Genomic DNA, 24330 nt, shown 5'->3' on the forward strand with positions numbered 1-24330 from the left:
GAATAGGTTTAGTCCCTTCTGCACATTTATTTGGATTTTTGTATTATGCAGGATTTTAAAAATCTACCAAAGTGGACTGACCCAACGATATTTCAGCAACTATTTAAAAGGCGTTGTGGTAACTTGTACCAAGGTTAAAAAGAAGTATCATGATGATTTAGGATTGAAAGAGTTGAGATTTCTTTATGTGTATTATTTCTGGTTTATAGTAATAGCACTTATACTTTGTTTAATGGAAATTATTTATAAAAAATATTCTCACAATCAAATCAATATTCACTGAAAAATAGTACGTACTTGAATGAATTGTCATCTGGAAACCAAGTGCTTAAAAGTTGCAAAGAATGTTAATGAATTTATTTTCACGTTGTATAATTACTTGTTTTCTGTTCAATACAAATTCGTGATCATGATGGAATGAAGGAAACATCTTCTACATGGCATTGATTGTTAAGATCAGTGACAATGCAAATTCAAGTTTTACCATTAACACTTTTTACAAACGCAAACTTTGATTCTGGATTCACAACGCTATGAACCCTTTGATGTATTCTGCATTTGAGTATTTTCTGTGATTGGATTAGAACGCGTTGTCACATTTATTGCTGGTCATATTCATATCAGCGGACTGCACATTTATTGTTCTTCCTGAAATGGCACATAATTACAATTAATAAATAATAACTATTTTCACTTGGGCTTTGGTAGTACTGCAAATCACAATTACTGCCCTTTCTTGATAAATAATATTTACGCAGTTGAGATTTTTTAGTTTAAGATACAATACTCTAGAGTTGAGTCATCTCGTGATGGTTTTTCCGATGGCGATTAAAGCAACATTTCTAATGTCTGGTATTTTGGGACTAAAGTTTGGAATCGGTGAGCGAAAAAGCATTTACAAAAAATATTCTTGTTCCACTCTCAAAAGACTCTAATTAAAATATGATTTCTGACGGATATCAGGAAGGGACAAGGAAAATGAAATTGACGCCAAAGTACCTTTCAACTTAACTCTGGAAAATCAAACAATTCAAATTCCATCCTCCTTTTTTTACAATATTTCTAGTGAGAATTTATTATTTGAGCTCTCTGAATATGGATTACAATTTTCCTATTATTATTTTTTTTATAAATATCCTCTCCAGCACTTACAACCACTAAACCAATAACAACGAGTAATAGTTCTATCCGTGGAACACGACATGCAAAAATATTCCAACTTCCGGGTTACGGGAAGACGATCACGTATGACTTTGCACTTCATGGAAAATGTGGTCCTGGAAAATGCCACTTAAATGACGAAATGTGCGTCACTTGGGTAAAAGTAAAAGATGGAAGAACAGGTCACAATAATGAATCCCCACTCCTGATTCATCAATGCCTCAAAAAAAATGTAATTTTTCCTTCAAAATTTAATCTTATTTTTAAATTGGTCATACAAAGCAATAAATGAATATTTTGATGCAGGGTGATTATCACACCAAGATAAATCCAAGTGGAGGTGGACTTTGTGGAAATGGAGAAATGCATTCCATCCTGCATGAACCCCAAGCGTGTCTTCAAGATGAGCCACCTTGTCCCTTGATTTGGAAGTACAAATGTGTAGCAATTTCTGGTACGCTCATGCCTATTTATCCATAATAATCAGCGATTATCTAGTAAATATTTACTATGAACAGATGCTTTGGACAGAGAAATTCACTCCTGCCGATTCAAAACGTGCCCTCCAGAGGAATCATGTGTAGAAGTTGCAGAGTGCGACGAAGTCCTTCCATGCATACCCATTGCTACGTGCAAATAAATTACATTGTGATGATTTGACTTGCACATGCATGAGTAAAAGCACTTTACAAATTCGCCATTTTTACAAGGATGCTTTTTTATATTAAAGAATATTAATTTCAAGGAGTTGTCATTACTTATTTTGATGCGTTCGGTCACGTCAACTGTTGCACATATCATTGAATCACGGCACAAAGTTTATATAAAGTTGGAACCGTTACAACTCTAGACGACATTCGAAATATATCCTGTGATAGTTATCCATATTTAAAAGCATGATTCTGCCAACAGCAGTTCGGAGTGGTTTTATCCTTTCTGGGTTTCTTCAAATCTTCTTTGACGGAATTCCTAATGGTAATTGGCTTGTAACATTATGCGATCATTTGATTATAAAATGCCAACATTATACAATTCCCTTCAGGCAATGGAGGCACAACGTCATTGGAAACTATAGTTCCTTTCAAAGTTGTATGTCGCAACCAGTCACGTCCATCGAATGGTGTGAAATTGCTCATGCGTCCGTTGCTAAAAGAAGGTATCATATTATATTATCATATTTATGTGATATTCTCTAATTTTAAAGACATTATCGTCTAAACGAGCAGTTGGCAATTCTAAACCTGCTCAACCTACAAAGAATCCAATCCGGATGATGAAAGCGGGTGTCAATTTGGTACCGAAACAAGGGGAAGAGGAAAACTCAATTATGAATTCTGCATCCACTCCAAGTACTCCAACCCTAATGATGCCTGAGCCCCTGCCTTCAAGTTCCTCTGAAGTGATGACTCCAAGCAATAAAGTAATCGACAAGTGTGGACAATCCCAATGCAATGAAGACGAAATGTGTGTATCGTGGAAGAACGTTGACAAAATGGAAAACATGGCATCCACTTATTCAAAACGATCTCCAAAGAACACAGACGTGAAAATTTTTTCTGAATGCCAGAAAAATAACGTAAGAGTTTAGCAGTAATTTTTGTCGTGATAAATACTCCAATCAAGTAAATATATATTTCATGTAAATACTAAAGGGACTCTATCACCCAAAAGTGAACCCAATAATGGCAGCTCAATTGTGTCCTCCTGGACTCACACACGCCCTTCAAAGGCGTCCTCAATCTTGTCTCCGCGATGACCCACCTTGTCCTCTAATATGGGATTACAAATGCGTAGAAGAAAGCGGTAGATTACCCACAATTTAATTCTTTTATTTTTATGAACCTCATTCTCATACGATTTACTTATTTTAGCATCTCCACACAACTGTACGTTGAAAACATGTCCTCCTGGTGGGTGCGTGGAGCAAATAATTTGCAGTGACCAACCGCCATGCATGTTGGAAGCAGTTTGTCTTCATGGATTATTACGTTAATGAACTTAATGGTTATGCATCAGCCATTGCAACACAGTTTCTTATCAAACGACATCGAACTAAGAAAATCTTCCTAACGACTTCACTACTCCTCTAATTACTTTCTCATTATTATTTATACCTTTGACGTGTTATTAACTAATAAGCAAACAACTACATTATAACATCATTTGACTCCCAAAACTCCTCCCATGCTTACATAGAATCAACATGCAGGCTAAGACAATACGATATGTATGCATCAATATGTTGTAATTGTGCTCATTAGAAATATACATTTATGAAAATATACAAATGTATTACGTAAGTTAATATCTTAAATATATGTTGAAGTTACTACCATTAACACATTTAACCTGAATTGATTGTTGATTGTAAAATTTACGTATACATACAGATCAAAGTACAAATGCATATACTAAGTAATTGGATACACATACTTTTCCAATTCTTCATGAGTCACACAAATCATGTATCACAAAGTAAATAAGGTGGTGCAGATTAGATAATTTCTTCCGCCATATGCTTACATACATATGTGCATGCACTGCTAATCATTACACAACTTTCAAACCCAATTGTATGAGGATGACAAATATTCCTTTATCCACACAAATACTTTGGCCGGCCCAAATAATTCAAACTCCCGAAAAATATTATAATTTTACACCAATTTAATCATAAGTATTACTAATTAATTTCTCTTGGTGGGAAACCTAATACTACAATGGACGACGATAAACTCACTCTTAATCCAAAATTTGAAAATCTAGAGAGAGAAGAAAACGCAGAATTACGCTTTTTCTGTGAAGCATTTAGTTTACTAGATGCTGTGAACAACTCAAATCTTCTCTTGGGATTCTCAACTCAAGTTTGCGAGTCTAAGGATGGTATGGACTACAATTAATTTTGCCATTTTGCAATGGTGTGCACCTGTATTTTAAAGTCTAACAGTTCGAATGATAAAAAATATGAAATGATTATTTCCAGGAAAAATAAACTGGGCACAAATTCCTGACTTATTTCCAGACGGCACCGAATTTGCAACTTACGTAGCCTCCATAGAAAGGATCTACCAACTGATTGACCAAGTTGTTCGATCTCAACGGTGTTGGATAACACCCACTCGAACTAGATCCTTGAAAATTATTGCTGCAGAAGCACATCATTATCATAAAAATGACTCAAAATCCTTGCTAGAAAAGGGGAGTGTCCAAAATAGAAAGAAACGGTCCAGCGTACAGGGAAATTCCAAAGCGAAAACCTTGGCTGATGCTTGGAAAGAAATGAGCACAAAACTTGAAGAGTTAGAAAACTACCAAAACGAATTCAAAAGCTACCATGCGGATTTTCAGAAAAAAAATTATCTGCCTCATCCTGATTCATGGAAAGTTTATTCTGGGACATTTGCTTTCATTTTTGCAACATTATTGTATTCCATATTTGTAGTGTAGGTAGAAAATGTAATAAAATGAACATATGTATGCACCAAAATTATTATTATTAGTGAGAAAGTTGCTGCCGTATCTTATTTAAAATTAGTATCCTCCTCCTCCATTGAATCCCCCTCCACCTCGACGAAATACGCATCGGGGAACCGGGTAGCAGGGTCCTCGGAAACATCGGACGGGTTGAAGGACGCAACGGCTTCCTCGTCGACAAGACACACTGGCACACGATGGTTGTGAGGGCTGATTCTCTGCATTTATAATTTAAAGAAAATCTGTTGTAGATGCCTATTTTTAGTCTACAGAAAGGATTTATATTATATCTCCTCACGAATTGGTTGGCAGGTCGCGATGCTGTTACAAGGGGGGTTGAAGCACTGCACTTGCTGAATCTGGCAACGAAAGTTGGGTGGACATTGGTGCTGCGCACAAGGGTTGTTGTTAGTTGGTGGGCCTATTGGTAACAATTTGGTAAAATCAAAATCAAAGTACTAAAGTGGCAAAACTAGGAAAATCTAAATTACCAGTATTGTATTGCGACTCGACGAATCCGAATCCGACAATTCCGAAAATAAAGAACAATTTCAGCATGTTTATGAAATTTATGGACAAATGGAATTAAAATTTCGCTTCAATGTGTGTCTCTCCACAACTTCAACTATGTTGGATCAAAGTTTGCGAAAGGTTTTTATCCCATTTCCAGATCATGGAGTTCAATGAGTACAAACTTAATGGCACTGTCGAGTGACGTAGCATCGTCGGTGCCCTTGCACGCTTTAATTTCATTAGCGCTAACAACAACATTCAGGCTGATGTATCTCTTTGTCCATTCCGGAATTCCCAAGTGCATCTTGAGAAGTGATAAAACCATTTGTCTGCTCTAATCCTAAGGATAAGTGGAAGTTTATTGAGTATATTGGAATTTAGCACTTGCAGCATTATTCACATTCCTGCCATTCAACACTATGCATACACTGTAGGAAATGTCAAAAATGGAATAATAAAAGCTGCCCAAAACTAAAATTAAGTAGGTGATGTACCAACCGGTACCTGTGCACGAGAAGCACACCTTTCATCTGTGCATCCTAAACCTCAAGCCAACTAATAAATAAACCTTTTACACCCTGACTGAAACTGTGACTGACTGAAATTAAGGACACCTCATTGAACCTTTGTCACTCATACTGAAAGGATTATTGTTACATTGATGACACTCGCTCACTCACTCTCCAAGTGAAATGGATACTGTTACAACTGCCCACTTATCATTATTATCATGCGGAAGAAGGGATTGTTACAAAACCAAAACATTGTGCCTCTTAAATTTACGAGTACTTACATGGAGTTCCGCACTCAAAATTAACCCTTCATTTTACGATTTACAGGTGCAAAGTACTAAATATATCTCTGGATTCATACTGAACTATCGAATGTTTGATACTATCTAAATGTATGTACATAAGTTCACAAATCTCACTCAGGAGGGGCCCAGGAACACGCAGTGTCACGAGCCATACCCATGAATATGATGTACATATGTCCATCCAAATGTGTTCATTTTCGGATTTTACAAGCACAGAGTACATAATATATATACACACATACATAACATACATAAGAACATGAACTTGTCACCATAATTAGAGACCAATATTGAATATGATGGAACAAATAAGTGACCCAGTTATCCATTTCTTTGGATTTCCATTTCCAAGTCAAATAATCTAAATATCTGTCGCTCCAAGAAAACTAGATTTCCTTCCATTCAGAAACTCAATCTTGGAAACATGCACATGTTTAAAATAAGAGATCCCAGTCTTGATCCGACACTGAAATTATTACCATCCATTATCACGACAATTGTAGAAAATGTCATTTTACACTTTTCGACTAAGTTATCACGCTTGGATTTTGTATTTACTTATATCACAAGGTGACAATAATTAACGTAATTGTATTTTTTTACATAAAAGCTAACCAAAAATCCATTTAAAAAATAGTATTAAAAATTGTGTGCAGGTGAATCCACTGAAGAACCTCGTGGAATACTGCAAATGCTCGGAATCTCGTACGCTAGTTGTCGCCTCCCTTCCGACTTCCCTTCAACTATTCACTTAAAACGAGAGGTGATAAAGGACCCAGACCGGAAACTTCCAGACAAATTGTTGTGGAAAGCATTCCCAAAAAGTTCATCTCAAATTGTCCTTTTGACTAATTGGGCAATGAACAGCGACTTCAACCTCCTTTCTGTGGAACTCTTAAGTGCTATGTCCTCAATGTCGTCCAGATTTTGGGGAGAAAAACTTACTCGCGACGGCAACTGCACTCGCACCCTGCTTGTCGATGCAACTAAACATCTCACCAAAATGCAAATGGTGAATGCAAATCTGGTCACTGTTGAAACTGGGGTCATGATGCTGGATCTGCTAGCGTTTTTGGAGAAAAACGGACACGGTCTCCCGATTGCTCCAATTCCGGGTCAGAAAGTTTTGACTGTGGGAGAAGCCATCGCAATAGGTTCGTACCATACGTTCTTATTTTAAGCACAACATTTCTCAACCAATCCAAAGATTCCTCTTACCAATTTTGCAATTTCTTTAAATTCCCACTCATGACAAAATTTTCATTAAATTTTTCTTCGTGTCTTCAGAAATATCCACCCCCTACAATAAATAAATCTCCAAAACTTCTACTAATATTCGACTTAAATACCATATTTGACATGAGATGCATTTTTTATCTTGAATTTTCCTACTTTTTACAAATAGGTGCGTATGGCATTGGGGTTAACAATCACAAAGAGAAGGCTTCCAACCCCTTTGGAACCGTCAGCAATCTTGTAATGAGTTTCAAAACGGTAGCGTGGGACAGAACTCTAGAGGTTTATTCTCTTAAAAAGTTTGACCGTCCAGACCCTCGGTCTCTCGCCTTTCTCACCAACTTGGGGCGGTCCTTCCTCACCCAAGTGACACTGCTTGTTCAGCCCCGGTATCACCTGCGATGTCAAACCTTCTCCGAATTTCCGTCCGAAAACTTGTACGCCAACCCGAATTCCTCGTTTTACATGATTGAAGAGAGTTTCGCCTACTTGGTGGAACAGTTTGGAAAAGTAGAAGTCACATATTTCCCTTATGTTGATCGCTCGTGGGTTAAAGGTGAGAATGCGTAAATAAGACGCGCACAATATGCATAAGCTTCAAAAGGCATTCATAAATTTTATTTTAATCATTATATTGATCCATTACATCGGCATCAGAGGACATTTTAACTTGAAGTATTTATTGTTGCAAGCTTTCGATATTCATACAGAATTTCTTCATCAGGCAAAAATATATTTGTAAACTAAAATTCATGTGTACGTTTCCTCCTCCAAGTCAAGTTTTGTTTGATATCAAATAATTACATGGTTACATTTATAAATTTTTACGTGGACTTTGAGGGCTATTGTGTATATGTTAAAAAGTTTGTTAGTGTACTTGACCAGATAGGGCTGACTGCGACTCCTCTCGAAATATTCATCTTGTTAGTGGTACTTTTGATGAACAGTGCTTCTTTAAATTTCATTAAATTTTCTTTAAATTTAATTTTAATCATTGTTTTGTCTTTTGTCATAGTGTGGTCCAAGGAGACGAAGAGACCAATGGGCTCTCTGAAAGTGAATACAAAATATTTATCCGGAGCATCCAGTCCAATAATAAACATGGCGAGTGCCGTTGTCTCCAAATTAGTCTACATGTTCCCCTCGTTTTCTCCTCTCTTCTCCAGATTTATGTTCGACATTGAGGTCGTTCGGATGCGATTGAGTGGGGCGAATGACATTTGGGGTACTTCACATGACACCTTCTTCACGTTCACGAACGACACAGAATCGTACAAATCGAAGGGATATGTTGTACTCACAACTCGAGCCGATATTCAGCAGGTTGTTTATGACTTTTACGAACAATTTTCCTTACTCAGGGATCAATTCAAGCAAAAAAGAAAGTATCCAACAACTCGTCCTTTAAAAATCAGGATTTCCAGTTTGGATTCCCCCTCGTCTGTGAAAGAAAACGGCAGCCCTCTGGTTCCTCCAGCCTTGAGTGTTCTATCTCCCGTGAAAAATCACCCAGAATTTGAAGTGGGCGTGGTGTTCGAGATGGAGTTTCTCCCCGGCGATGAGAGTGGGGTTGAGTTTGTTGAAGAGTTGGAGCCCTGGATGTACGCTACTTTTCAAGGAGATTATGGACTGCTTCGACCGCTGTGGTCAATTCGGACGGAATGGGCACACGAGTCTGGGTCCTTCAAAGGTCATGAAGGCACCTTCAAACAACTTATAAAACATTCCTACGGACCTGCGTGGAACACAGCAATTCGAGTTTTGGACTTTTATGATCCTCATGGCGTTTTCAATAGTCCATTTTTCGAGTCATTTTCAAAAGCATGAAGTAAGCATGAAGAATAATTTATATAATTTATTTCAATTTAAATTATTTGAACAGAACAGTGTACAAAATAAATAAATACATAATACTGTGAGCCATTGGGTTTAAATAAACAACGTTATAAACCATTTAAGTTAAACTCGTTGATATATTTAACGTCTTTATAAAAATTTGATAATTACATCCTAATTACATAATTGAATACATAAGAAAACATATTTGGAGTTTAAAACCGTCATCAATCAACCATCTTAAAGTATAGCGGAGTAAGTTATTGCTTGTATAATTACTAATAGTTCACCTTTGTCTTGAAATTGCATTTGGAGGATATATGTACACGGGAATTATCCTTTGTTTTGTTTAAGCAAATGATTTGGAAACTTTTACTTGTCAGAACAATGTGGAATTCTCAAGTAACATGCATGCAGTTGTGGATCTATATGGAGCGTGTTTGGTCGGCTGTTTGCAGAATTACTTACAACTTACATATGTCAATAAAATGTGGTTGATAGATTTTGAACCTGAAACATGTAAACTAATAAATTGTACTGATTGCAACAAATATCACGTTTTATCGTCGCCAATCCCCATTGAATCCGTTTCCAGAAGAATGTCCAGCTCTAAGGAGTAGTAATAAACTACCCAAATGTAATAAAACTCGTAAATCGTTATAACTATGAGAATGCTTATGGTCAGAACGCTAAAGTGCAAGTAGGCAAAAAGGCCAATGATAGGGCAGATAAACAACAACAGGACGATTCGTAACCTTATCCACTGTCTAAATTCTTGAGGATTATCACTTCTGTTTACAGCGGTTAGAAGGTGAGACCCAAGGAAAGTTTCCATTGCAAAAAATATGACGAACGCAATCCAAACTACGGTATTAACTGCTCTGTAACCTGAAATGAACATTAAGTAATTAAAATTGATGATCATCATCAAGAATTCATGGCATGCGTGATAAATTCAGAAGCACAGGTTGGGTGCCAAAGCAAATAATCCAAACAACTTGACACAAGCGGAGATTTCTAAGTTTAATTCATTCATCGCATGGTGAACTCAATGCTTTTTGGCAAGCAAATCGTATTGCAATTTTCCCAATGGCAATAACCAAAGAGACAAAAGTACACTGCAAGTGACAACCAGAAGTATTTAGTAATGACAATGAGTAATGTACTTCAGTGCAGTGCACAGTAATTCAGCATTCAGTGTGCAGCATTTGTTCACTAAATGAGAATCCGTGATTTACAATTGTACTGGTTAAAAGATCTTTTTTTAAATATTTTTCCTGTTATTGAATATGAAAATAATGGCCCAGGATCGATTTTCAAGCGGCACATGCCAGGCAAACATGATGAACAGGGCGAAGAACACCAGTCGCAAAGCAGGTAGCGTACAGGTACAACACTATAGCTAATTCCATGACATGAACTGTATTTTCACAAAAAAAGAGCAAGAGTATCGACACGCAAGCAGTCTGACAAAATTATTAAAATCAAAGCGATGACTGCGAGTTGCCAATAATTTACAATAATATTTACGGCTTACCTAACGGATATGTATCTTCTAAGGCCACTGTAATCGTCCATGAAGAAAATATCACTCCGAATATAACACAAACCACAAAATATAGCTGAAATTACAAAAATCCTTTTTTTGATAGAGAAGAAATATAGTTTTAGGTAAGAGAATGCGTACAAAAACTTACAAGGTTAAAAAATAGAAGAATGTAAACTCCTGCTTCTGCAGAGCACCAGCAGCACGGATTGATCATGGGTTCGATATATATTTATTGGTACTATTTCACCGATATCAGGCACATTGGTATTTTAATTGAAAGAAGGTTTTTACTTGCAATCTTTTTACTTCATCTACACAATTTCTCACTTTGTCTCGGACGCATCTTCAACACCATGTCTATTGCCTCGCATAATAGATAAATATTCAGCGAAGCTATTGTAAATATATCCGCTCGATGCATTCTAAACTTACTTTGTAGCACATCTGCAAAATCATGCAGGAGAGACATGAAGAAAGAAGAAGTCTGTCTGCTGGATTTTCCATTCCATCCTCTCAATCGTTCTGACGAGGATTGAGAATTTTATTTAAGGGAGGATGTAAAATGTGTTTGGCAGACCGAATCACTTCTATTTATTTATGGGCGCATTTTCTACTTCATCCAGGTTTTCGGAAACGAAATTAATTATTCGGAAGTGTATATCTCACTCTTTCCCTGCTTGCTTCTGTCTGTTCTGCATACGTATTTCTAATACGCATTGTTCCGATTGTCCCAGCTCTGAGTCACTCACTCACTCACTCGAAAAACACACTAACACACCGAGGAATGAACCACCGACCGTTGTTGATTTGGATTTGCTTTCTCCTTCACAATTTCCCCACTTGCCAGTCATTCATCACGCTACCTTCGCAGTGCGGCTTTACGAGTGTGCGAAAATACTGCACTGCTACTCCAGAAAATCTCTCCAGGATTTTGAGTGAAAAAATTAATTTGAGTGGAGACAGGCCTTGCAAAAAAATAACCTTGCCAAGTGGAAAGGTTATCATAGATTGCTACTTTCACTCGAATGTGTATCCCGTAATTGCTCTCGCGACGATGAGATTACAAGCTGAGAAGTTCCCTGGAGGGGAATCCTATGTGCCAATGTAGTAAAATTTAAATATGCAACTCTCTGAGTAAAATAAAGGAGCTTTTCCTATTTCTTAGCAAAGTTCCTGTCTCTATAATACACGAAAATGTATATAGATACGTATATATGTGCATACGAGTAATATGTACGTTGCTGTTTTGTGACCGAAATAAACTGAGCAGATCTTGTCCCGTACTTTTATTGTGAGCTAAATATTTCTTTCCGTGACTGACTGCACAAGTAAATGCGCCACACAACAGTCGATACATCTGCATTTTGATTTCATTCGTTTTTAATGGACAACGGAGGAGGAACCTTAGAACGGTTAAATACATGAACACGTTCGGGTTGCTCCTATAATAATACTGGCACAAAAGTCCAGCGCAATGCGGGTTTCACCTTAATAAGCATGCTTCCACCAGAAGACCGCTTGATACGCCCCAATCAATTCATGCCATAATTGAAACAAAATTAGTACCCGTTTTTTTTGTTGGATGTCAAATTGTTGGACAAATCGACCAAAGTTTCCCAATTTAATTATTTTCTCCTCGCTCAGCTTTACATACACCAACGCTTGTGATGCTCATTTTTACTGTAAAATAACGGAAAACTTACCTTTAGCTGTATGTATGTCCACATAATATCGATTCTGCCGGAGTGTTAGCTGTAGATACATACACGCACATACATATGTATCTGTGTGTATGCATGCATGGACAAAATGTACGTTTTGTTTCATTTGTTGTCACACGTTGAATACATTTACTTACGATTAATTTGTTGTTAATTCCAAAAGATTTCCAAAGTGTGATATTGAAATTAGTTTTATATCGGCATTTGTACTGAATACTTGTTGTTTGCATTTAGGATATTAGTAGAGGCTCGCTAGCTTTAGTACATATGCATAAATGCGACATGGAAAATGCGGAAGTTCATATCTGCAGAGTCATATTAAATTTGCACGAGTTGTTGGGAAGAAGGAATGAACAAAGCTGGATGTGATTTAAATCTGCTGCAGTAGTTGCAAATTTAATGGACGGATCGCATGGTAGCGTGTGCGAGCACATTTCAGCTGAAATGGGCTGACCTTTGTCGTGATAACAAAAAAGACATCACAGCGGCAGAAAACCAAAGTTTCCAATAAAACTGGTAAATCTGCAAGATAGCTTCAAATTTTATAGGGACTATTGATGACGGATCACTTCTATCCAATTAACGATTGTGTATCTATACCAGGGGCACCTATGTCTCACCACTCCTCGCAATGCTGAGCTTATGGCTCGTATTGGTTTACAAAATTTGCGATAAATGTCGTAAATCGAAGAAATTTGTCATGTGTGATATTGCACATGCAAGATTATTAGTTATACTACAATGGCTTGCGTAGCAGTAGTCAATATTTTATTTGTAGTGGAAGATATGCAGCTCGAAATTCATCCAATTGAAGAGGATAAGAAACAAACACATTATGTGCGATGCTAACAACAACAATGTTTAACTCAACAATGAAAGAATACAAGTTTGGAGAAACTGCGTATAATTCTACACAAATTTATTATTATGTGGCAAAAGATATGACTGGATCAATGGAAAGTAATCTAAATCTTTCGACCTTTTGTGAGTCGACGTTATTGTTCTTTATTCCAACCAGACTTGGAAATAAATTGCCTGTAAAGAATTTTGACACATGATGAATCATGTGCATCTGCAAGTAGCCATGGATGTTGATGGTTTAGTTAACCGTGACCCTTTATTCACTCTCAAAAACGAATTCCCCACGTTCTTTAGTGATGACAGACTCAATTTGACTTACCATTGTGATTCGTAATAAGATTTCTAGTTCAGGTGTCAGGCATACATAATTTGTATCCTTTTGTACCGTTTTTCTGCCCTGAGCTCTGGATCAAAGGTGTTCGTGATATGTGACGCTTTCTCCAGCACATCAATAAGATAGGCAGGATAATCTTTATAAGGGTCAGAAATTTCTGTCTACCACACAGTCACATTTGACAAGTAGTGGAGGGCAGGATGGTCAAAGGAAATAAGACTTCCGCTGATGTGGATAACGATGAGTCGTCTCAAGGAATAATTCCAGAGGACGTGGAGTGGCTCACAAACATCATGAATGAGTGTAAGATCTACTTATTTATTTTTACATACTAAAGCATTATGTAGCAATACAATTTTGAAGAGTAAATATAACATTGGCATATGTACCAGATTCGTAATTTATTATTTTCAGTTGAGAACACCGACAAGAAAAGCAGAGTGGTCTTCCTGTCTTCAAAATCTCGAACGTACTTTCCCGAAGACCCAGGAGTTTCTCGTTTTGCCATTGAGTACGCCATGAATTGTGCTCCTGGAGATGTTCCAAACCCAAAGTACCTTCCTTGTGAAAGTAAATTGTGTGCCGGTGGGATTAGTAACAAAGGGTATCGAATCGGCGGACTCTCCGGTCCTCGATTTGCCAAAGACTTTCTGCAAAACAATCCAGCCCCGAATGCGTACCAACAATGGGTTGCGGTTCCTCTGCCACGAAAGAAAATCAAGATAAAGAAGGAGCTGCCTAAAAAATCCATGCCTGGCATATCGCTCGAGGAGGGGAGAAGGGCATCAGAATCCGATATTTTGCAAGAAATGTCAACTCATTTGGGAAGTCACGCTAAAATGACACAAGAAGAATTGAGAAACTTGTGCTTGCAAAGTTTCATCGGATTTGGTAGCCATTTAGCAGTCACTCGCTTTAAAAAGGAATCAAAGTTTCAAACAGTTGGGTAATAATAATTACAAATCAATTAAGTTAAATAAATTATAGAGCCAAATTAACGTGCATTATTATGTACTCATCCACCTAAACACGTACAAATTTTATTTAGAGTGGGTTCCTACGACTTGACACGGAAACCTGGAGAAATTCGCAAAGCATGTTCTTTTGGCAAAGACCCTGTCAGGCTGATACCCCCCGCAGTTACCAGATGCAACTACAAAGGGCACGACAAATGTTTCGAGTGCGATGAACTACTTCGTTCAGACTACTATCGGACTCTAAAGAGCATCAGAAACCCATTTTACAACATAAATCCGTATGACCGGGTGAGGGCGCAAGATTTGGACAGCATTTACCTCAAAGAAGGAAACAGCATCGCAGATCACCTGAATCGTAAGATTGTCCAACTTTGCCTCTGTCGAAAATGTTACTGTCGAGCTGTACGTGGCGACAGCAAATTTTGGAATGCGGCAGACATGCCGAGACTCTTTACCAAAACCAGACATTGCTCATACATTCATGACCACAAAAATATTCCCATTTTCACTCACAAAACCGACTGTCGCTTCATTCGCAAATTGCATAGAAAAGAAATCCTCATGTCCAAGTATTACAAGGATGCTTGTGAACGTATTATTAAGAACAAGTATTAGCCGATCAAAAATTAATGTGTATGCAAATTTGCAGTATATATTTTATTATTCAGACAGAATATCACACTAAATAAATCTTCTTCAATCTAAATGCGATTAGACTACTGACTACTTTTTTCGTCTATTTTCTACCCATTCTTGAATACCCGGATAGTTATAGACTGCAATTCTAATCATTTTCAAGTTTGGGTAAGTATCCAGCAACGAGGGTCCAGCGTAGGACGGAGTTTCTAATCGTTCCAACATTACCACCAACACAATGTCGGCCCATGAGAGTTTCCCACCCACAAGAAATGAGGAATCCACTTGACTTGCCATCAATTCTTCAAATTTACCGAGACATCCAGACATGGTTTCTTGTAAAAATTTTGCCTTTCTTGTAGCTCGGACTTGATCGTTTTCAGCATGTACGATGCCCTTCATCCCTGTGAAGCCATACGCATGAAATATGACACAAGTTTCATATTTCGTATTTTTATCATAATTTTGTTTACCTCCGACTAGATCAGTTAGTGCATCGACATACTCGTCACATTTTGCAGATTCCCATGGGTCCCTTCCAGCAAAGTTATATTTTTGAGCAAGATATCGACAGATTGTCAACGATTGGGCAATTACTTTGCCATCAAATTCCAGTATAGGTATCTGCCCCCACGGCATTCCTACACAAACGCATATTTTGCCCAATTAATATTAGTTGTATGTTATAGGCAAATATGTGCATGTGTGGCAAATGCAAATTGACTCACTCTCCTTCAATTCCGGCCAAGATTCTTTTGAAATACGATTATCGATAAATTTCACGTTCGCTGCTGCAAATAGCATTCTGATTGGCTCGCCCCTCCCTTCCAAATCCCAATATGTTAGCTTGTATCCCACCATAATTTTATTCAACGACAGAAATAAGAGAAGGAAAAGTTGCACTTATTTTGCAGGTAATTTGTAATTAGTATATGATGTGCAGAGCTCAACAGTGTGAATAATAAATACATATAAATGTGGATGAATAGATAGCAGAAGCATGTGATAACAAGAATGCATGTAATTACACACTTGTGGGTAACACCCGACCATATAATCAAATCAAATTGCAATTTACTTATTTAATCTCTTCATATATTTGCTTTTCCCTTTGCATTTAATAGAATACTCGACAACAAACCAATACAACTCGAATCAAGTGATTATAATTGTATTACTCATCTCATCAATTATGTATCAAGTGCCAAACTTAAAGTTCGAGATGCTTATTGGAGTTTGAGTTCCATAATGGTGTTTTACAAGTTGGAGGAAGTATTTTCTCCCAAAATTGCATCCTTTCATTAAAATCTGCATCTACGTGAATATATTTTGGTATTCCGCTATGGTCGGCAATGTCATAAAATGATAATGGCATCGCTTTGTCTGGCTCAGATGCAACATGGTTCCAGCCTCTGAAACTGTTTGTAGATGGTATTCTGCTTGGGAGCAGAAAAATGTCATTTACATTTATCCAAGGTCCTGAATTTTACTTAGTTACGTGTGTATATAGACACGTAACTAAGTAAAATTCAGGACCTTGCATTTATCCAAGTCCACGTATTATCATCTATTGCACGATTGCTTGACTTTTAGTGCCTAGTTACCCTTAACGGTTGCGACAAATGGTGGAGTTATAAATAAAATAATTATTTTAAAAATAGTTGGTGTAAAAGTCCCTTACAAATACACCAACTACTTTGACCTTTAATAACTTTTGAATGGGCAGACATAGAACATTAATTCTTGAGGATGAAATCATCGTAATTTTTAGCTTAATTTTTTAAGCTAAAAATCTCGAGGGTACTATTTCGAAAATTAAACTTGAAATCTCCATCCTTTATTTAGCCCGAGTCAGACTCTGTGGTTATCAGTCAAACCAAACATTTTCCATGAAATTTTATTGTACCAAATGCATTTAAACTTGTGGAGTGGCATATTTTTAAAAAATCTGTAAGGATCCAGCCCTACGGTCTCCCCAAAATTTCAACTCAATCGGTTCAGCCATTTTGTCTATCGTGTTCCGGAAGGACATGATGGTTCGATAAGAACCATCTTAGGCTAACCACTAGGCTAAAAATAAATCAACTTTGCGGGGTTTTGTAAGATGTCATTATTCACTGATTCTGAGAGCAGAACTCGTCACTCGTAATGAACGACGTGTATATAATTTTTTGATTTATTTTTGGTAAACCATTATAAAACAAGGACCTAACGAACTCGGAAAATTTTTCCTATTTTAATTTATATTGTTACATTAGGAGCCATTACTAACTTTTCTACCAAATTTCTGCTCGACGTGACGAATTTGAAAATTGGTATGGGTCACCCCATATGATATGAAAAATTTTCAAATTTTCATTTGGAGCCATTAGCAACATTTCACCTTTCTACTACAATTTTGAAATTTCTTTACATAATACCCGACACCTATATGACCCCACCGGTCAACCACTTGACCGATTTTGCCTATCTTTGAACTTAACTCTCCTCATTTAACCCATACTACATATGTGCAAAATTTCAACTCGATCGGATTAGTTTTACGACAGTTATCGCAAGACGGACAGACGGACATGACGAGTACATAAGCCCTGACTCGGGCTCATAAAGGCTGCATACTGGAGATTTCATGTTTACTATTCGAAATAGTACCCTCGAGATTTTCAGCTTAAAAAATCAAGCTAAAAATTAAGATGATTTCATCTTAAAGAGTTAAGTCTCTATGTCTGCCCATTCAAAAGTTATTAAGGGTCAAAGTAGTTGGAGACTCAAACGCCGTTTTTGAACCAACGATTTAAAAATGAATATTTTATTTGTAACTCGACCATTTGTCGCAACCGTTAAGGGAGACGCGTTACCTAGATACTTAAGGTCAAGCAATCGTGCATCTATTGTTATTCTACCCGGTCGTAGCAAACTCAACCCATAATTTCACAAGTTCCTGAGAAAACTTTGTTTCCTCATTCTTATTTTCGTCATTGTATGAAGGTGCTCCATATACTCCATCAAATAGATATTGCAGTTCGTCCAAATGTCCAACACCTAAAACTCTCTCAATTTAGTGATCTCTTGCTACAACAATTTGTTAAGAGATATGTACATGTTTACTAACCATGACGGCGTTTTAAACCGAAAAATTTGTTGGTATATGAGAAATTTCCAAAGTAGGAAAAAATGAATGGAAACATTGGAATCTTTCCTCGCAGCTTTTGAATAGATTTCACTGTCCCTGATACTTCCCACCTGTCTCCCACCAATATTGGTAAACTTGTTAAAAAATGATCTTCATCAATTTGTCCATCAGAGGAGAGTAATCTTCCCTTAATTTTGAAAGAAATTTCGTCCATTGCGTCCTTTCCTCCATCGATATCATAATTGTAGACAAATAGCCAAGGAGAAATTTCGGTCCAATTTGCAATAATTTCATTTATGGTGGAGGACCTTGTCTCTAAAACTAAGAATTAATAGTAACATGTAATTAAGCAAAATTTTTTATTACAGCTTTATATGTATGTAAGAATATGTGTCATACTGGAGCCAACATTGAGAATTCCGTCGTTTTTATTACATCCCACCATCCACGGAATTGAATGTAAAAACTTTGCATTTGCAATAAGTTCCTCTGGACATTTTTTTAAGTACGGCTGTTCGGAATCCGGCGAATTTTCAATAGAAGGTGTAAAGAGAAAATTTGCATCCGAAACTGTACTTCCCAACTAAATACATAAATTCCAAATGTAGAAAATACAGACAACAAAGAGTACGTGTACATACATATATAAAGTTGCAAGATATTTGTTATGCATTGTTTCATACCTTAAACAGTGACATGGCATCGACAATATCTGAACCTGATTTAGACTTTAGACAGCTAACAAGTTCATGTGAAGGTTGTGTTGAGCAATTTAAAAACCTTGCAAGGTTTTGAGCATTTTTCCTTGGGTTTCTCTGAATTAGCCACGACGATAAAGCTGTACTGCTCTCCGAAATTCCACGATGAAACAGGGCTGCATTATGGACATAAATTTATTAAACTATTCAGACATCTATTACTTATGTATATGACCACGTGTAGCCACAACCTGAGGTTTCGGTAAGCATATGAAGAGCCACCGATGCAGCACCCGCACTAGATCCGAAAAACGTCACACGAGAAGAATCGCCTCCGAACATAGCAATATTTTTATGGACCTTCAACAAACATTCTTCATTGTTCTTCAAAAGCCGCTCAAGTAAATTATATATTTCCATGAGTAAACTGGTCCAGTTACCCATTCCAAAGCTAGGCGCTGATCTCGAAGCCCTAAATTTCCTGGAACAACTCCATCCTGTGTATCCAGGAACCCTGTGCAAAATTGTCAAAAATTTACCTACGTCAATTTGAATTAGTGGTCATTATTTAACTGGTTCAGTTCTTACCGAAAGCGCCTAGTCGATAATTAAGAGTGACCAATACGACCGGTTCGTCCATGAAATAATTTGCAGAGTAAATATTTGAAGACCCAAAACTAAAACCACCCCCGTGTAACCACACCATCACGGGGTGAAACGTCTCACTTGTTTTGGAGCTCTTTTCTTCGAATTGAGGCTGGGTTAAAAATAATTAAGTTGACGAAGGTGACCTTATTGTAATAGATGAATATAGTTAATGGATGCATATTTATACATGTGTGGTGTAGACATTAAGAAACAAACAGTCTTCGTCTCCTACAACGGTTTTTCCTATCAAGTCGAATTGCATACATTCTGCTCCAAATTCGGTGGCATTATAAATATCGACCCAAGGTTCAGGATTTGTTGCAACCTGAAATGTTGAAGTTGACATTTAAATATTGGATCATGGTTAAACACTTGATTACATCGTATTGAGTTGAACCTCGAATCTTTTCGCTTTCCCAAATGGTACTCCCAGAAATGCATAATATTCATTTCCACTTCTTGACGTCAAGACTTTCCCTGAAAGTTTCCCATCTGAAATTTTCACAATTGGAGGTGGTGAACCGTTTTCACTGGCAATGGCAAAATTAATGGCACAATAAAACCAGAAAAATCGACTTGTAAAATTAATTTTAATTTCTACCATTTTAAGCTATGCTTTGTACACACACTAAACAAAACATGCAAACCCGGACTATTCTTAACTGAAAATTGAACAGATGAAAAAAGTTCTTGAGATTATCTGACAAGGATTAATTCAAGGTTAAACAAAGACATGTGTGGTATGAAGTATATATCAATTGCTATGCACGGGTTCAGATTCTGAACTTCAGAATTTTCCAGTGCATACAATGTATTTCCGTTGTAATAACTCAAGTTGTAAAATAGTAAATCATGTTGAACTTTATTTAGCTTAAACACCAAGTTGAGAATTAATTTAGTACTTTATATCCACAATATCCCCAAGAAGATTTGTCTTCACTCGTATAACACCATTTGTATTTCCATCCATGATGACCACAGGCATGCTCGATATAACATGGCGCTCCTTTATAGTCAAAATCATCATCCTTGGAACAATAGTCCCAGTAATCTAGAAATAAACAAACATTATAATTAGAAATTACTACAAAGCAAAAGATGCAAAGTTTAGCTTATTACAATCTCCTTTGAAATGGTTTGTTGGATGATGAGCATCACACCTGTAAAGTGAGTTATTTAAAAGTAGTCTTCAAGCAAAGAAAAAGTAATCTCAGAAGTCTAACTAAAAGTAAAAGTTACCAGAAATAATCTGTCCCGTCCCTCATTTCACATTCGGAGACGCATTTGTACCCTGCAGAAATATATTTTATTTGACTTGATTGCAACCATAAATAATAAAAATAAATAATGCCCTTGGCGACCATAAGATCCCATCCGGACAGCTTTCCTGGTCTCGCTGGCCGCTACCAAAGCAAGAATCAACGGAACAATAGAAAATACAAATTTTTTGTACATTTTGGTAGAAGTTAAACCTTGTTCACTGAATGTAACTAATGAGCAAATGATTGTTAGAGTACGACTGGAGTGAAAATCAGTGGTTATTTGTGGCATATTTCGCAAAATCGAAGACTTCATTTATTTCAATATTTACAAGGGTCAAAAGGTTATCAATATCTTGTCATTTGAGATGGATAATTAAGCGTTTGTTATGCAAATAGAGCTGAACTTGACCATGCCCGATATTCATCTTCATCTTGGAATTGATATATGTATAGTATGAAATTGCAAAACGTCAAAACAGAGCAATATTTATAAAGAAGGAAAATTTCAACATTTTATAAATACAAATAATTTTTATTAAAGCTTTAACATACATATATTGAGTAGATAAAGTAATCGTAGTATCGTATCTAATAAATACGCAACACACATCGTATGAATCACAAACTTTCTCATTATAAAATATGCATTTAACTCGGTCAAGCTCAAGCAATCATTAAATGAATCTGGATCATGGATTGATTTATATGCGAATATGTATATCTCAGTTTGTAGTAGATATTATGTCTTAAAATTATTCTTATTGCAAATCCACTACTCGATCTGATCCTGTTATCGATGCCATTGTTGCATGCATTCGTAACTCTATTACGAAATCAATTGAAACTTGGTGTAATAATATTTTCAGGCCATGTTTTACTAGTTAAAACTGAATTGATTGAGATTGTGCAACTCTGAAAAATTAACTGATACAAAATAATAAAGTGACAAAACCATCATACACTGACCAAATAAAAATCTATGCATACAAATATTGGCCGTCACTCCGAATCAATGAAATCCCATTGATTGGTCAGAAAATGAGTACTGCCATGTTCAATAATAATACGACAATTAATGACAATGATTATTATTTGAGAGAAGGAGCCTGTCCGACGGCATCCAGTATGGCAAACGTGCCGAATTACCGTTGCAGTTGCACAAACATGAACAGTGAATGAAAAATTGTTGGATTCACAATTCATTTGAAGTGGTCGTCAAATGAGCCGGTGTATGTATGTTTTTTAGCTTTGAGTTATTTGAACAAAGTAAAATAATAATATTTGCCAAACATCAAAATATGAAGGGTTATTATGCAATAGTAGTCCATCTCATCAACCAACAATAAATGGTGTCCGTGTACTTCTTTATAGTAAAACTCAACTTGGTCTTCGCCGTCTTGGTCGTCGCCATCGTCGTACAACCAACTAGTGATCGCGTGGTGCTAATAATGGACACCATCCATCTCATCCCCCTCCCACCCACCTCTCAATCCTGCTAATTGAAGTCGGCCGTGAATGATGATGAGATGAGCTAATAGTTCATTTCATCCGCACGAATTGAGAAGCTGCGTTGCGAGCATGTCGATGCATTCGAAAGGAAACGATGCATTATTACGATGACCATTCTTTACAACGCTTCGCTCATGCTGCATAAGATTCAGTAGTCTGTGCATGGAGGTGCACATATTTGTGCATATGCAACATGAGTATCGCATCAAGAGAGGCAAACACAAGAAAAACATTGAGATGACCACCCCTTTCTTGTTTGCATTTTGCATACACCATGAGTGTCAGCCAAGGTGAATCTTATTTGACTTGGGTTTAGCCAAGATTTAATTCTGTAAAAATGGACCCTTATTTCTTACATGCTCTCCAATGTTGTTTGAAGAAGGTTTTGCTCTCAAGCTATTTGATTTCCTGCATTTGTACATGCAAATCGAGTGATTGCATCCACAAGTAGCTTTTCATACAACGACCATTACTTACATGTAAAAACAATCTGGGGCTATTGTGGCAATATATAGATCACATTTGGATTTATGACTAGATTAATTACTTTTGAATTTTGAAAGGGACCACAAGTGAGCCTGAAAACCATGTTGAAAACGGTAATCTCTTTTCGTTCATTTTATAATTTTAATAGATAAAGAGCTAATTACAAGATAAATAACTTAATAAATATTATAGATTTTGATTGGTGGACTGGCACTTTCAATGCTATGCTTTCTATTTGCACAAACTGGAAGTCGTCGTAATAGGATTGGAAATCCTACTACTTCTATGAAATATGGGCCTCCAGATCAATCCGAATTTTACGATCATTCCTCCAATGGCAGACCACCTTCTACGACTGAGCCCTATTTTAGAATTGTGATATCCAAGAAAGCCAACTTAACCTCGAACAGCACTTCCAAACCCACTTCTGCAAGCGCTTCCACCAGTACTACAGAAACGTCCGAGTACTATAACGACGTGTATAGCGACGATTACGACAATGACACTGACTACAGTCGAAATCTTGCCTTGTTCCAAAATTTAAACGAAACAGAACTCAGAAGATTTTTTAGTCCGGATCTAAATGTCACTACAGCCTCGTCCAAAACCGCTCTCGATACTACAACAGCAGTTACAACTCAATATTCCGCAAGTATAACGCCAATGGTCACATCGCTCAAATCTTTAACTACACTTGCACAAAACGCAACTCATCAAGTTCAATATTTGTACGAAAATACGACAGAGATCAAGTCCACCTCAATGCCATCATCGACGCTATCATTAGCTGAATTTGAAGGTGCGTCCTCGTCCACTCCAAGCAATACAAAGTTAGCAGAACCGTATTCCATGTCATCACCATCAACAATACATCAGACACCATCAAACGCTGCATTCCAATTTTCCACAAGCAGTGTCCCCACAACTTTGTTGTTGGATAAGACCACAATTTCTTCCACTTTGAAGAGTAAAGATCATGGTCGCGAAACTGTAACAGAGATTTTTCAAGTTGACTCAGCTCAGAACATCAGCCCGAAAACGCCAACAACCACATTTTCATACGAATATATATCCCAATTTGTCAAGCCAGAAGAACAATCTTTAACTGAGAGTACGACAGCCAGGTTGGAACCCTCCCTACTATTGTCAACAACGCCTAGAGGACGATCAGAAACTAGTGTGACTGAAGCCTTTAATCAATCCGGGAATCAATTTTTCGTACAGCCAAAAATTTCAGATGCAGATTTGAGATATTTACCACCTCCATCAGCATCACTTTCCGTGCCAGAAGCCGAGTCTTCCACCGACCACCAAAATGCAAATCAAGACGAGTTGCAAAGAATAAGCGTCACCCCACCTTCCAGACTCTATCTTCCTCCCAATCAAATCTAAATAAATGATTTGCATAAAATTGTGAAATGCATTTTGTAATCTAACTGACAGTAAAGTATGCTTTATTTAAATCTTGACCGAGTGTAT

The 24330-nt window shown here is 37.0% G+C and overlaps 9 protein-coding genes across 16 annotated transcripts; 5 read left to right on the forward strand and 4 right to left on the reverse strand.

Moving 5' to 3' along the window:
* Nucleotides 1–242: 242 nt before the first annotated feature.
* LOC110846624 lies at nucleotides 243–4045 on the forward strand. 2 transcript variants are annotated; one of them, XM_035849780.1, is made up of 9 exons: nucleotides 243–879; nucleotides 964–1065; nucleotides 1146–1393; nucleotides 1468–1615; nucleotides 1680–2136; nucleotides 2204–2317; nucleotides 2388–2737; nucleotides 2814–2964; nucleotides 3033–4045. In XM_035849780.1, exons 5-9 carry the CDS (start codon nucleotides 2058–2060, stop codon nucleotides 3152–3154), a joined length of 816 nt encoding a protein of 271 aa, XP_035705673.1. In that variant the 5' UTR covers nucleotides 243–879; nucleotides 964–1065; nucleotides 1146–1393; nucleotides 1468–1615; nucleotides 1680–2057; the 3' UTR covers nucleotides 3155–4045. The 2 variants fall into 2 exon arrangements, with proteins under 2 accessions (XP_035705673.1, XP_021949130.1); XM_022093438.2 differs by lacking the exons at nucleotides 2204–2317; nucleotides 2388–2737; nucleotides 2814–2964; nucleotides 3033–4045 and having other exon boundaries at nucleotides 256–879; nucleotides 1680–1905.
* LOC110846626 lies at nucleotides 3737–4648 on the forward strand. Its single transcript, XM_022093440.2, has 2 exons — nucleotides 3737–4044; nucleotides 4145–4648. The coding sequence occupies exons 1-2, from the start codon at nucleotides 3882–3884 to the stop codon at nucleotides 4606–4608; spliced, it is 627 nt and encodes a 208-aa protein (XP_021949132.1). The 5' UTR covers nucleotides 3737–3881; the 3' UTR covers nucleotides 4609–4648.
* Nucleotides 4532–5286, reverse strand: LOC110846632. Its single transcript, XM_022093446.2, has 3 exons — nucleotides 5127–5286; nucleotides 4934–5056; nucleotides 4532–4853 (listed from the first exon to the last, which is right to left on the reverse strand). The coding sequence occupies exons 1-3, from the start codon at nucleotides 5191–5193 to the stop codon at nucleotides 4693–4695; spliced, it is 351 nt and encodes a 116-aa protein (XP_021949138.1). The 5' UTR covers nucleotides 5194–5286; the 3' UTR covers nucleotides 4532–4692.
* An 894-nt stretch (nucleotides 5287–6180) lies between these two features.
* On the forward strand, nucleotides 6181–9154 carry LOC118434954. Its single transcript, XM_035849771.1, has 4 exons — nucleotides 6181–6535; nucleotides 6622–7119; nucleotides 7371–7757; nucleotides 8217–9154. Exons 1-4 carry the CDS (start codon nucleotides 6472–6474, stop codon nucleotides 9026–9028), a joined length of 1761 nt encoding a protein of 586 aa, XP_035705664.1. The 5' UTR covers nucleotides 6181–6471; the 3' UTR covers nucleotides 9029–9154.
* A 311-nt stretch (nucleotides 9155–9465) lies between these two features.
* LOC118434958 lies at nucleotides 9466–11259 on the reverse strand. Its single transcript, XM_035849781.1, has 3 exons — nucleotides 10735–11259; nucleotides 10575–10659; nucleotides 9466–9925 (listed from the first exon to the last, which is right to left on the reverse strand). Exons 1-3 carry the CDS (start codon nucleotides 10798–10800, stop codon nucleotides 9591–9593), a joined length of 486 nt encoding a protein of 161 aa, XP_035705674.1. The 5' UTR covers nucleotides 10801–11259; the 3' UTR covers nucleotides 9466–9590.
* A 2188-nt stretch (nucleotides 11260–13447) lies between these two features.
* Nucleotides 13448–15125, forward strand: LOC118434956. The gene is made up of 3 exons (XM_035849775.1): nucleotides 13448–13805; nucleotides 13917–14448; nucleotides 14551–15125. The coding sequence occupies exons 1-3, from the start codon at nucleotides 13703–13705 to the stop codon at nucleotides 15092–15094; spliced, it is 1179 nt and encodes a 392-aa protein (XP_035705668.1). The 5' UTR covers nucleotides 13448–13702; the 3' UTR covers nucleotides 15095–15125.
* On the reverse strand, nucleotides 15106–16112 carry LOC110846627 (glutathione S-transferase). The gene is made up of 3 exons (XM_022093441.2): nucleotides 15844–16112; nucleotides 15589–15756; nucleotides 15106–15519 (listed from the first exon to the last, which is right to left on the reverse strand). Exons 1-3 carry the CDS (start codon nucleotides 15974–15976, stop codon nucleotides 15203–15205), a joined length of 618 nt encoding a protein of 205 aa, XP_021949133.1. The 5' UTR covers nucleotides 15977–16112; the 3' UTR covers nucleotides 15106–15202.
* Nucleotides 16113–16188: 76 nt separating this feature from the next.
* On the reverse strand, nucleotides 16189–21229 carry LOC110847043 (esterase FE4). 6 transcript variants are annotated; one of them, XM_035849766.1, is made up of 13 exons: nucleotides 20956–21227; nucleotides 20834–20885; nucleotides 20714–20754; nucleotides 19992–20645; nucleotides 19782–19919; nucleotides 19535–19703; nucleotides 19387–19460; nucleotides 19198–19306; nucleotides 18932–19122; nucleotides 18648–18831; nucleotides 18228–18569; nucleotides 18019–18157; nucleotides 16189–16554 (listed from the first exon to the last, which is right to left on the reverse strand). In XM_035849766.1, exons 4-13 carry the CDS (start codon nucleotides 20196–20198, stop codon nucleotides 16326–16328), a joined length of 1782 nt encoding a protein of 593 aa, XP_035705659.1. In that variant the 5' UTR covers nucleotides 20199–20645; nucleotides 20714–20754; nucleotides 20834–20885; nucleotides 20956–21227; the 3' UTR covers nucleotides 16189–16325. The 6 variants fall into 6 exon arrangements, with proteins under 6 accessions (XP_035705659.1, XP_021949579.1, XP_035705660.1 ...); XM_022093887.2 differs by having other exon boundaries at nucleotides 16189–16551; nucleotides 20956–21224; XM_035849769.1 differs by having other exon boundaries at nucleotides 16356–16551; nucleotides 18039–18157; nucleotides 20956–21229.
* Nucleotides 21230–22363: 1134 nt separating this feature from the next.
* Nucleotides 22364–24320, forward strand: LOC110846619 (cell wall protein RBR3). 2 transcript variants are annotated; one of them, XM_035849773.1, is made up of 3 exons: nucleotides 22364–22844; nucleotides 22929–22964; nucleotides 23044–24320. In XM_035849773.1, the coding sequence occupies exons 2-3, from the start codon at nucleotides 22953–22955 to the stop codon at nucleotides 24241–24243; spliced, it is 1212 nt and encodes a 403-aa protein (XP_035705666.1). In that variant the 5' UTR covers nucleotides 22364–22844; nucleotides 22929–22952; the 3' UTR covers nucleotides 24244–24320. The 2 variants fall into 2 exon arrangements, with proteins under 2 accessions (XP_035705666.1, XP_021949125.1); XM_022093433.2 differs by having other exon boundaries at nucleotides 22364–22964.
* Nucleotides 24321–24330: the final 10 nt, after the last annotated feature.

This window comes from Folsomia candida, unplaced genomic scaffold (genome assembly GCF_002217175.1).
Source record: "Folsomia candida strain VU population unplaced genomic scaffold, ASM221717v1 Fcan01_Sc003, whole genome shotgun sequence".
NCBI lineage: Eukaryota > Metazoa > Arthropoda > Collembola > Entomobryomorpha > Isotomidae > Folsomia > Folsomia candida.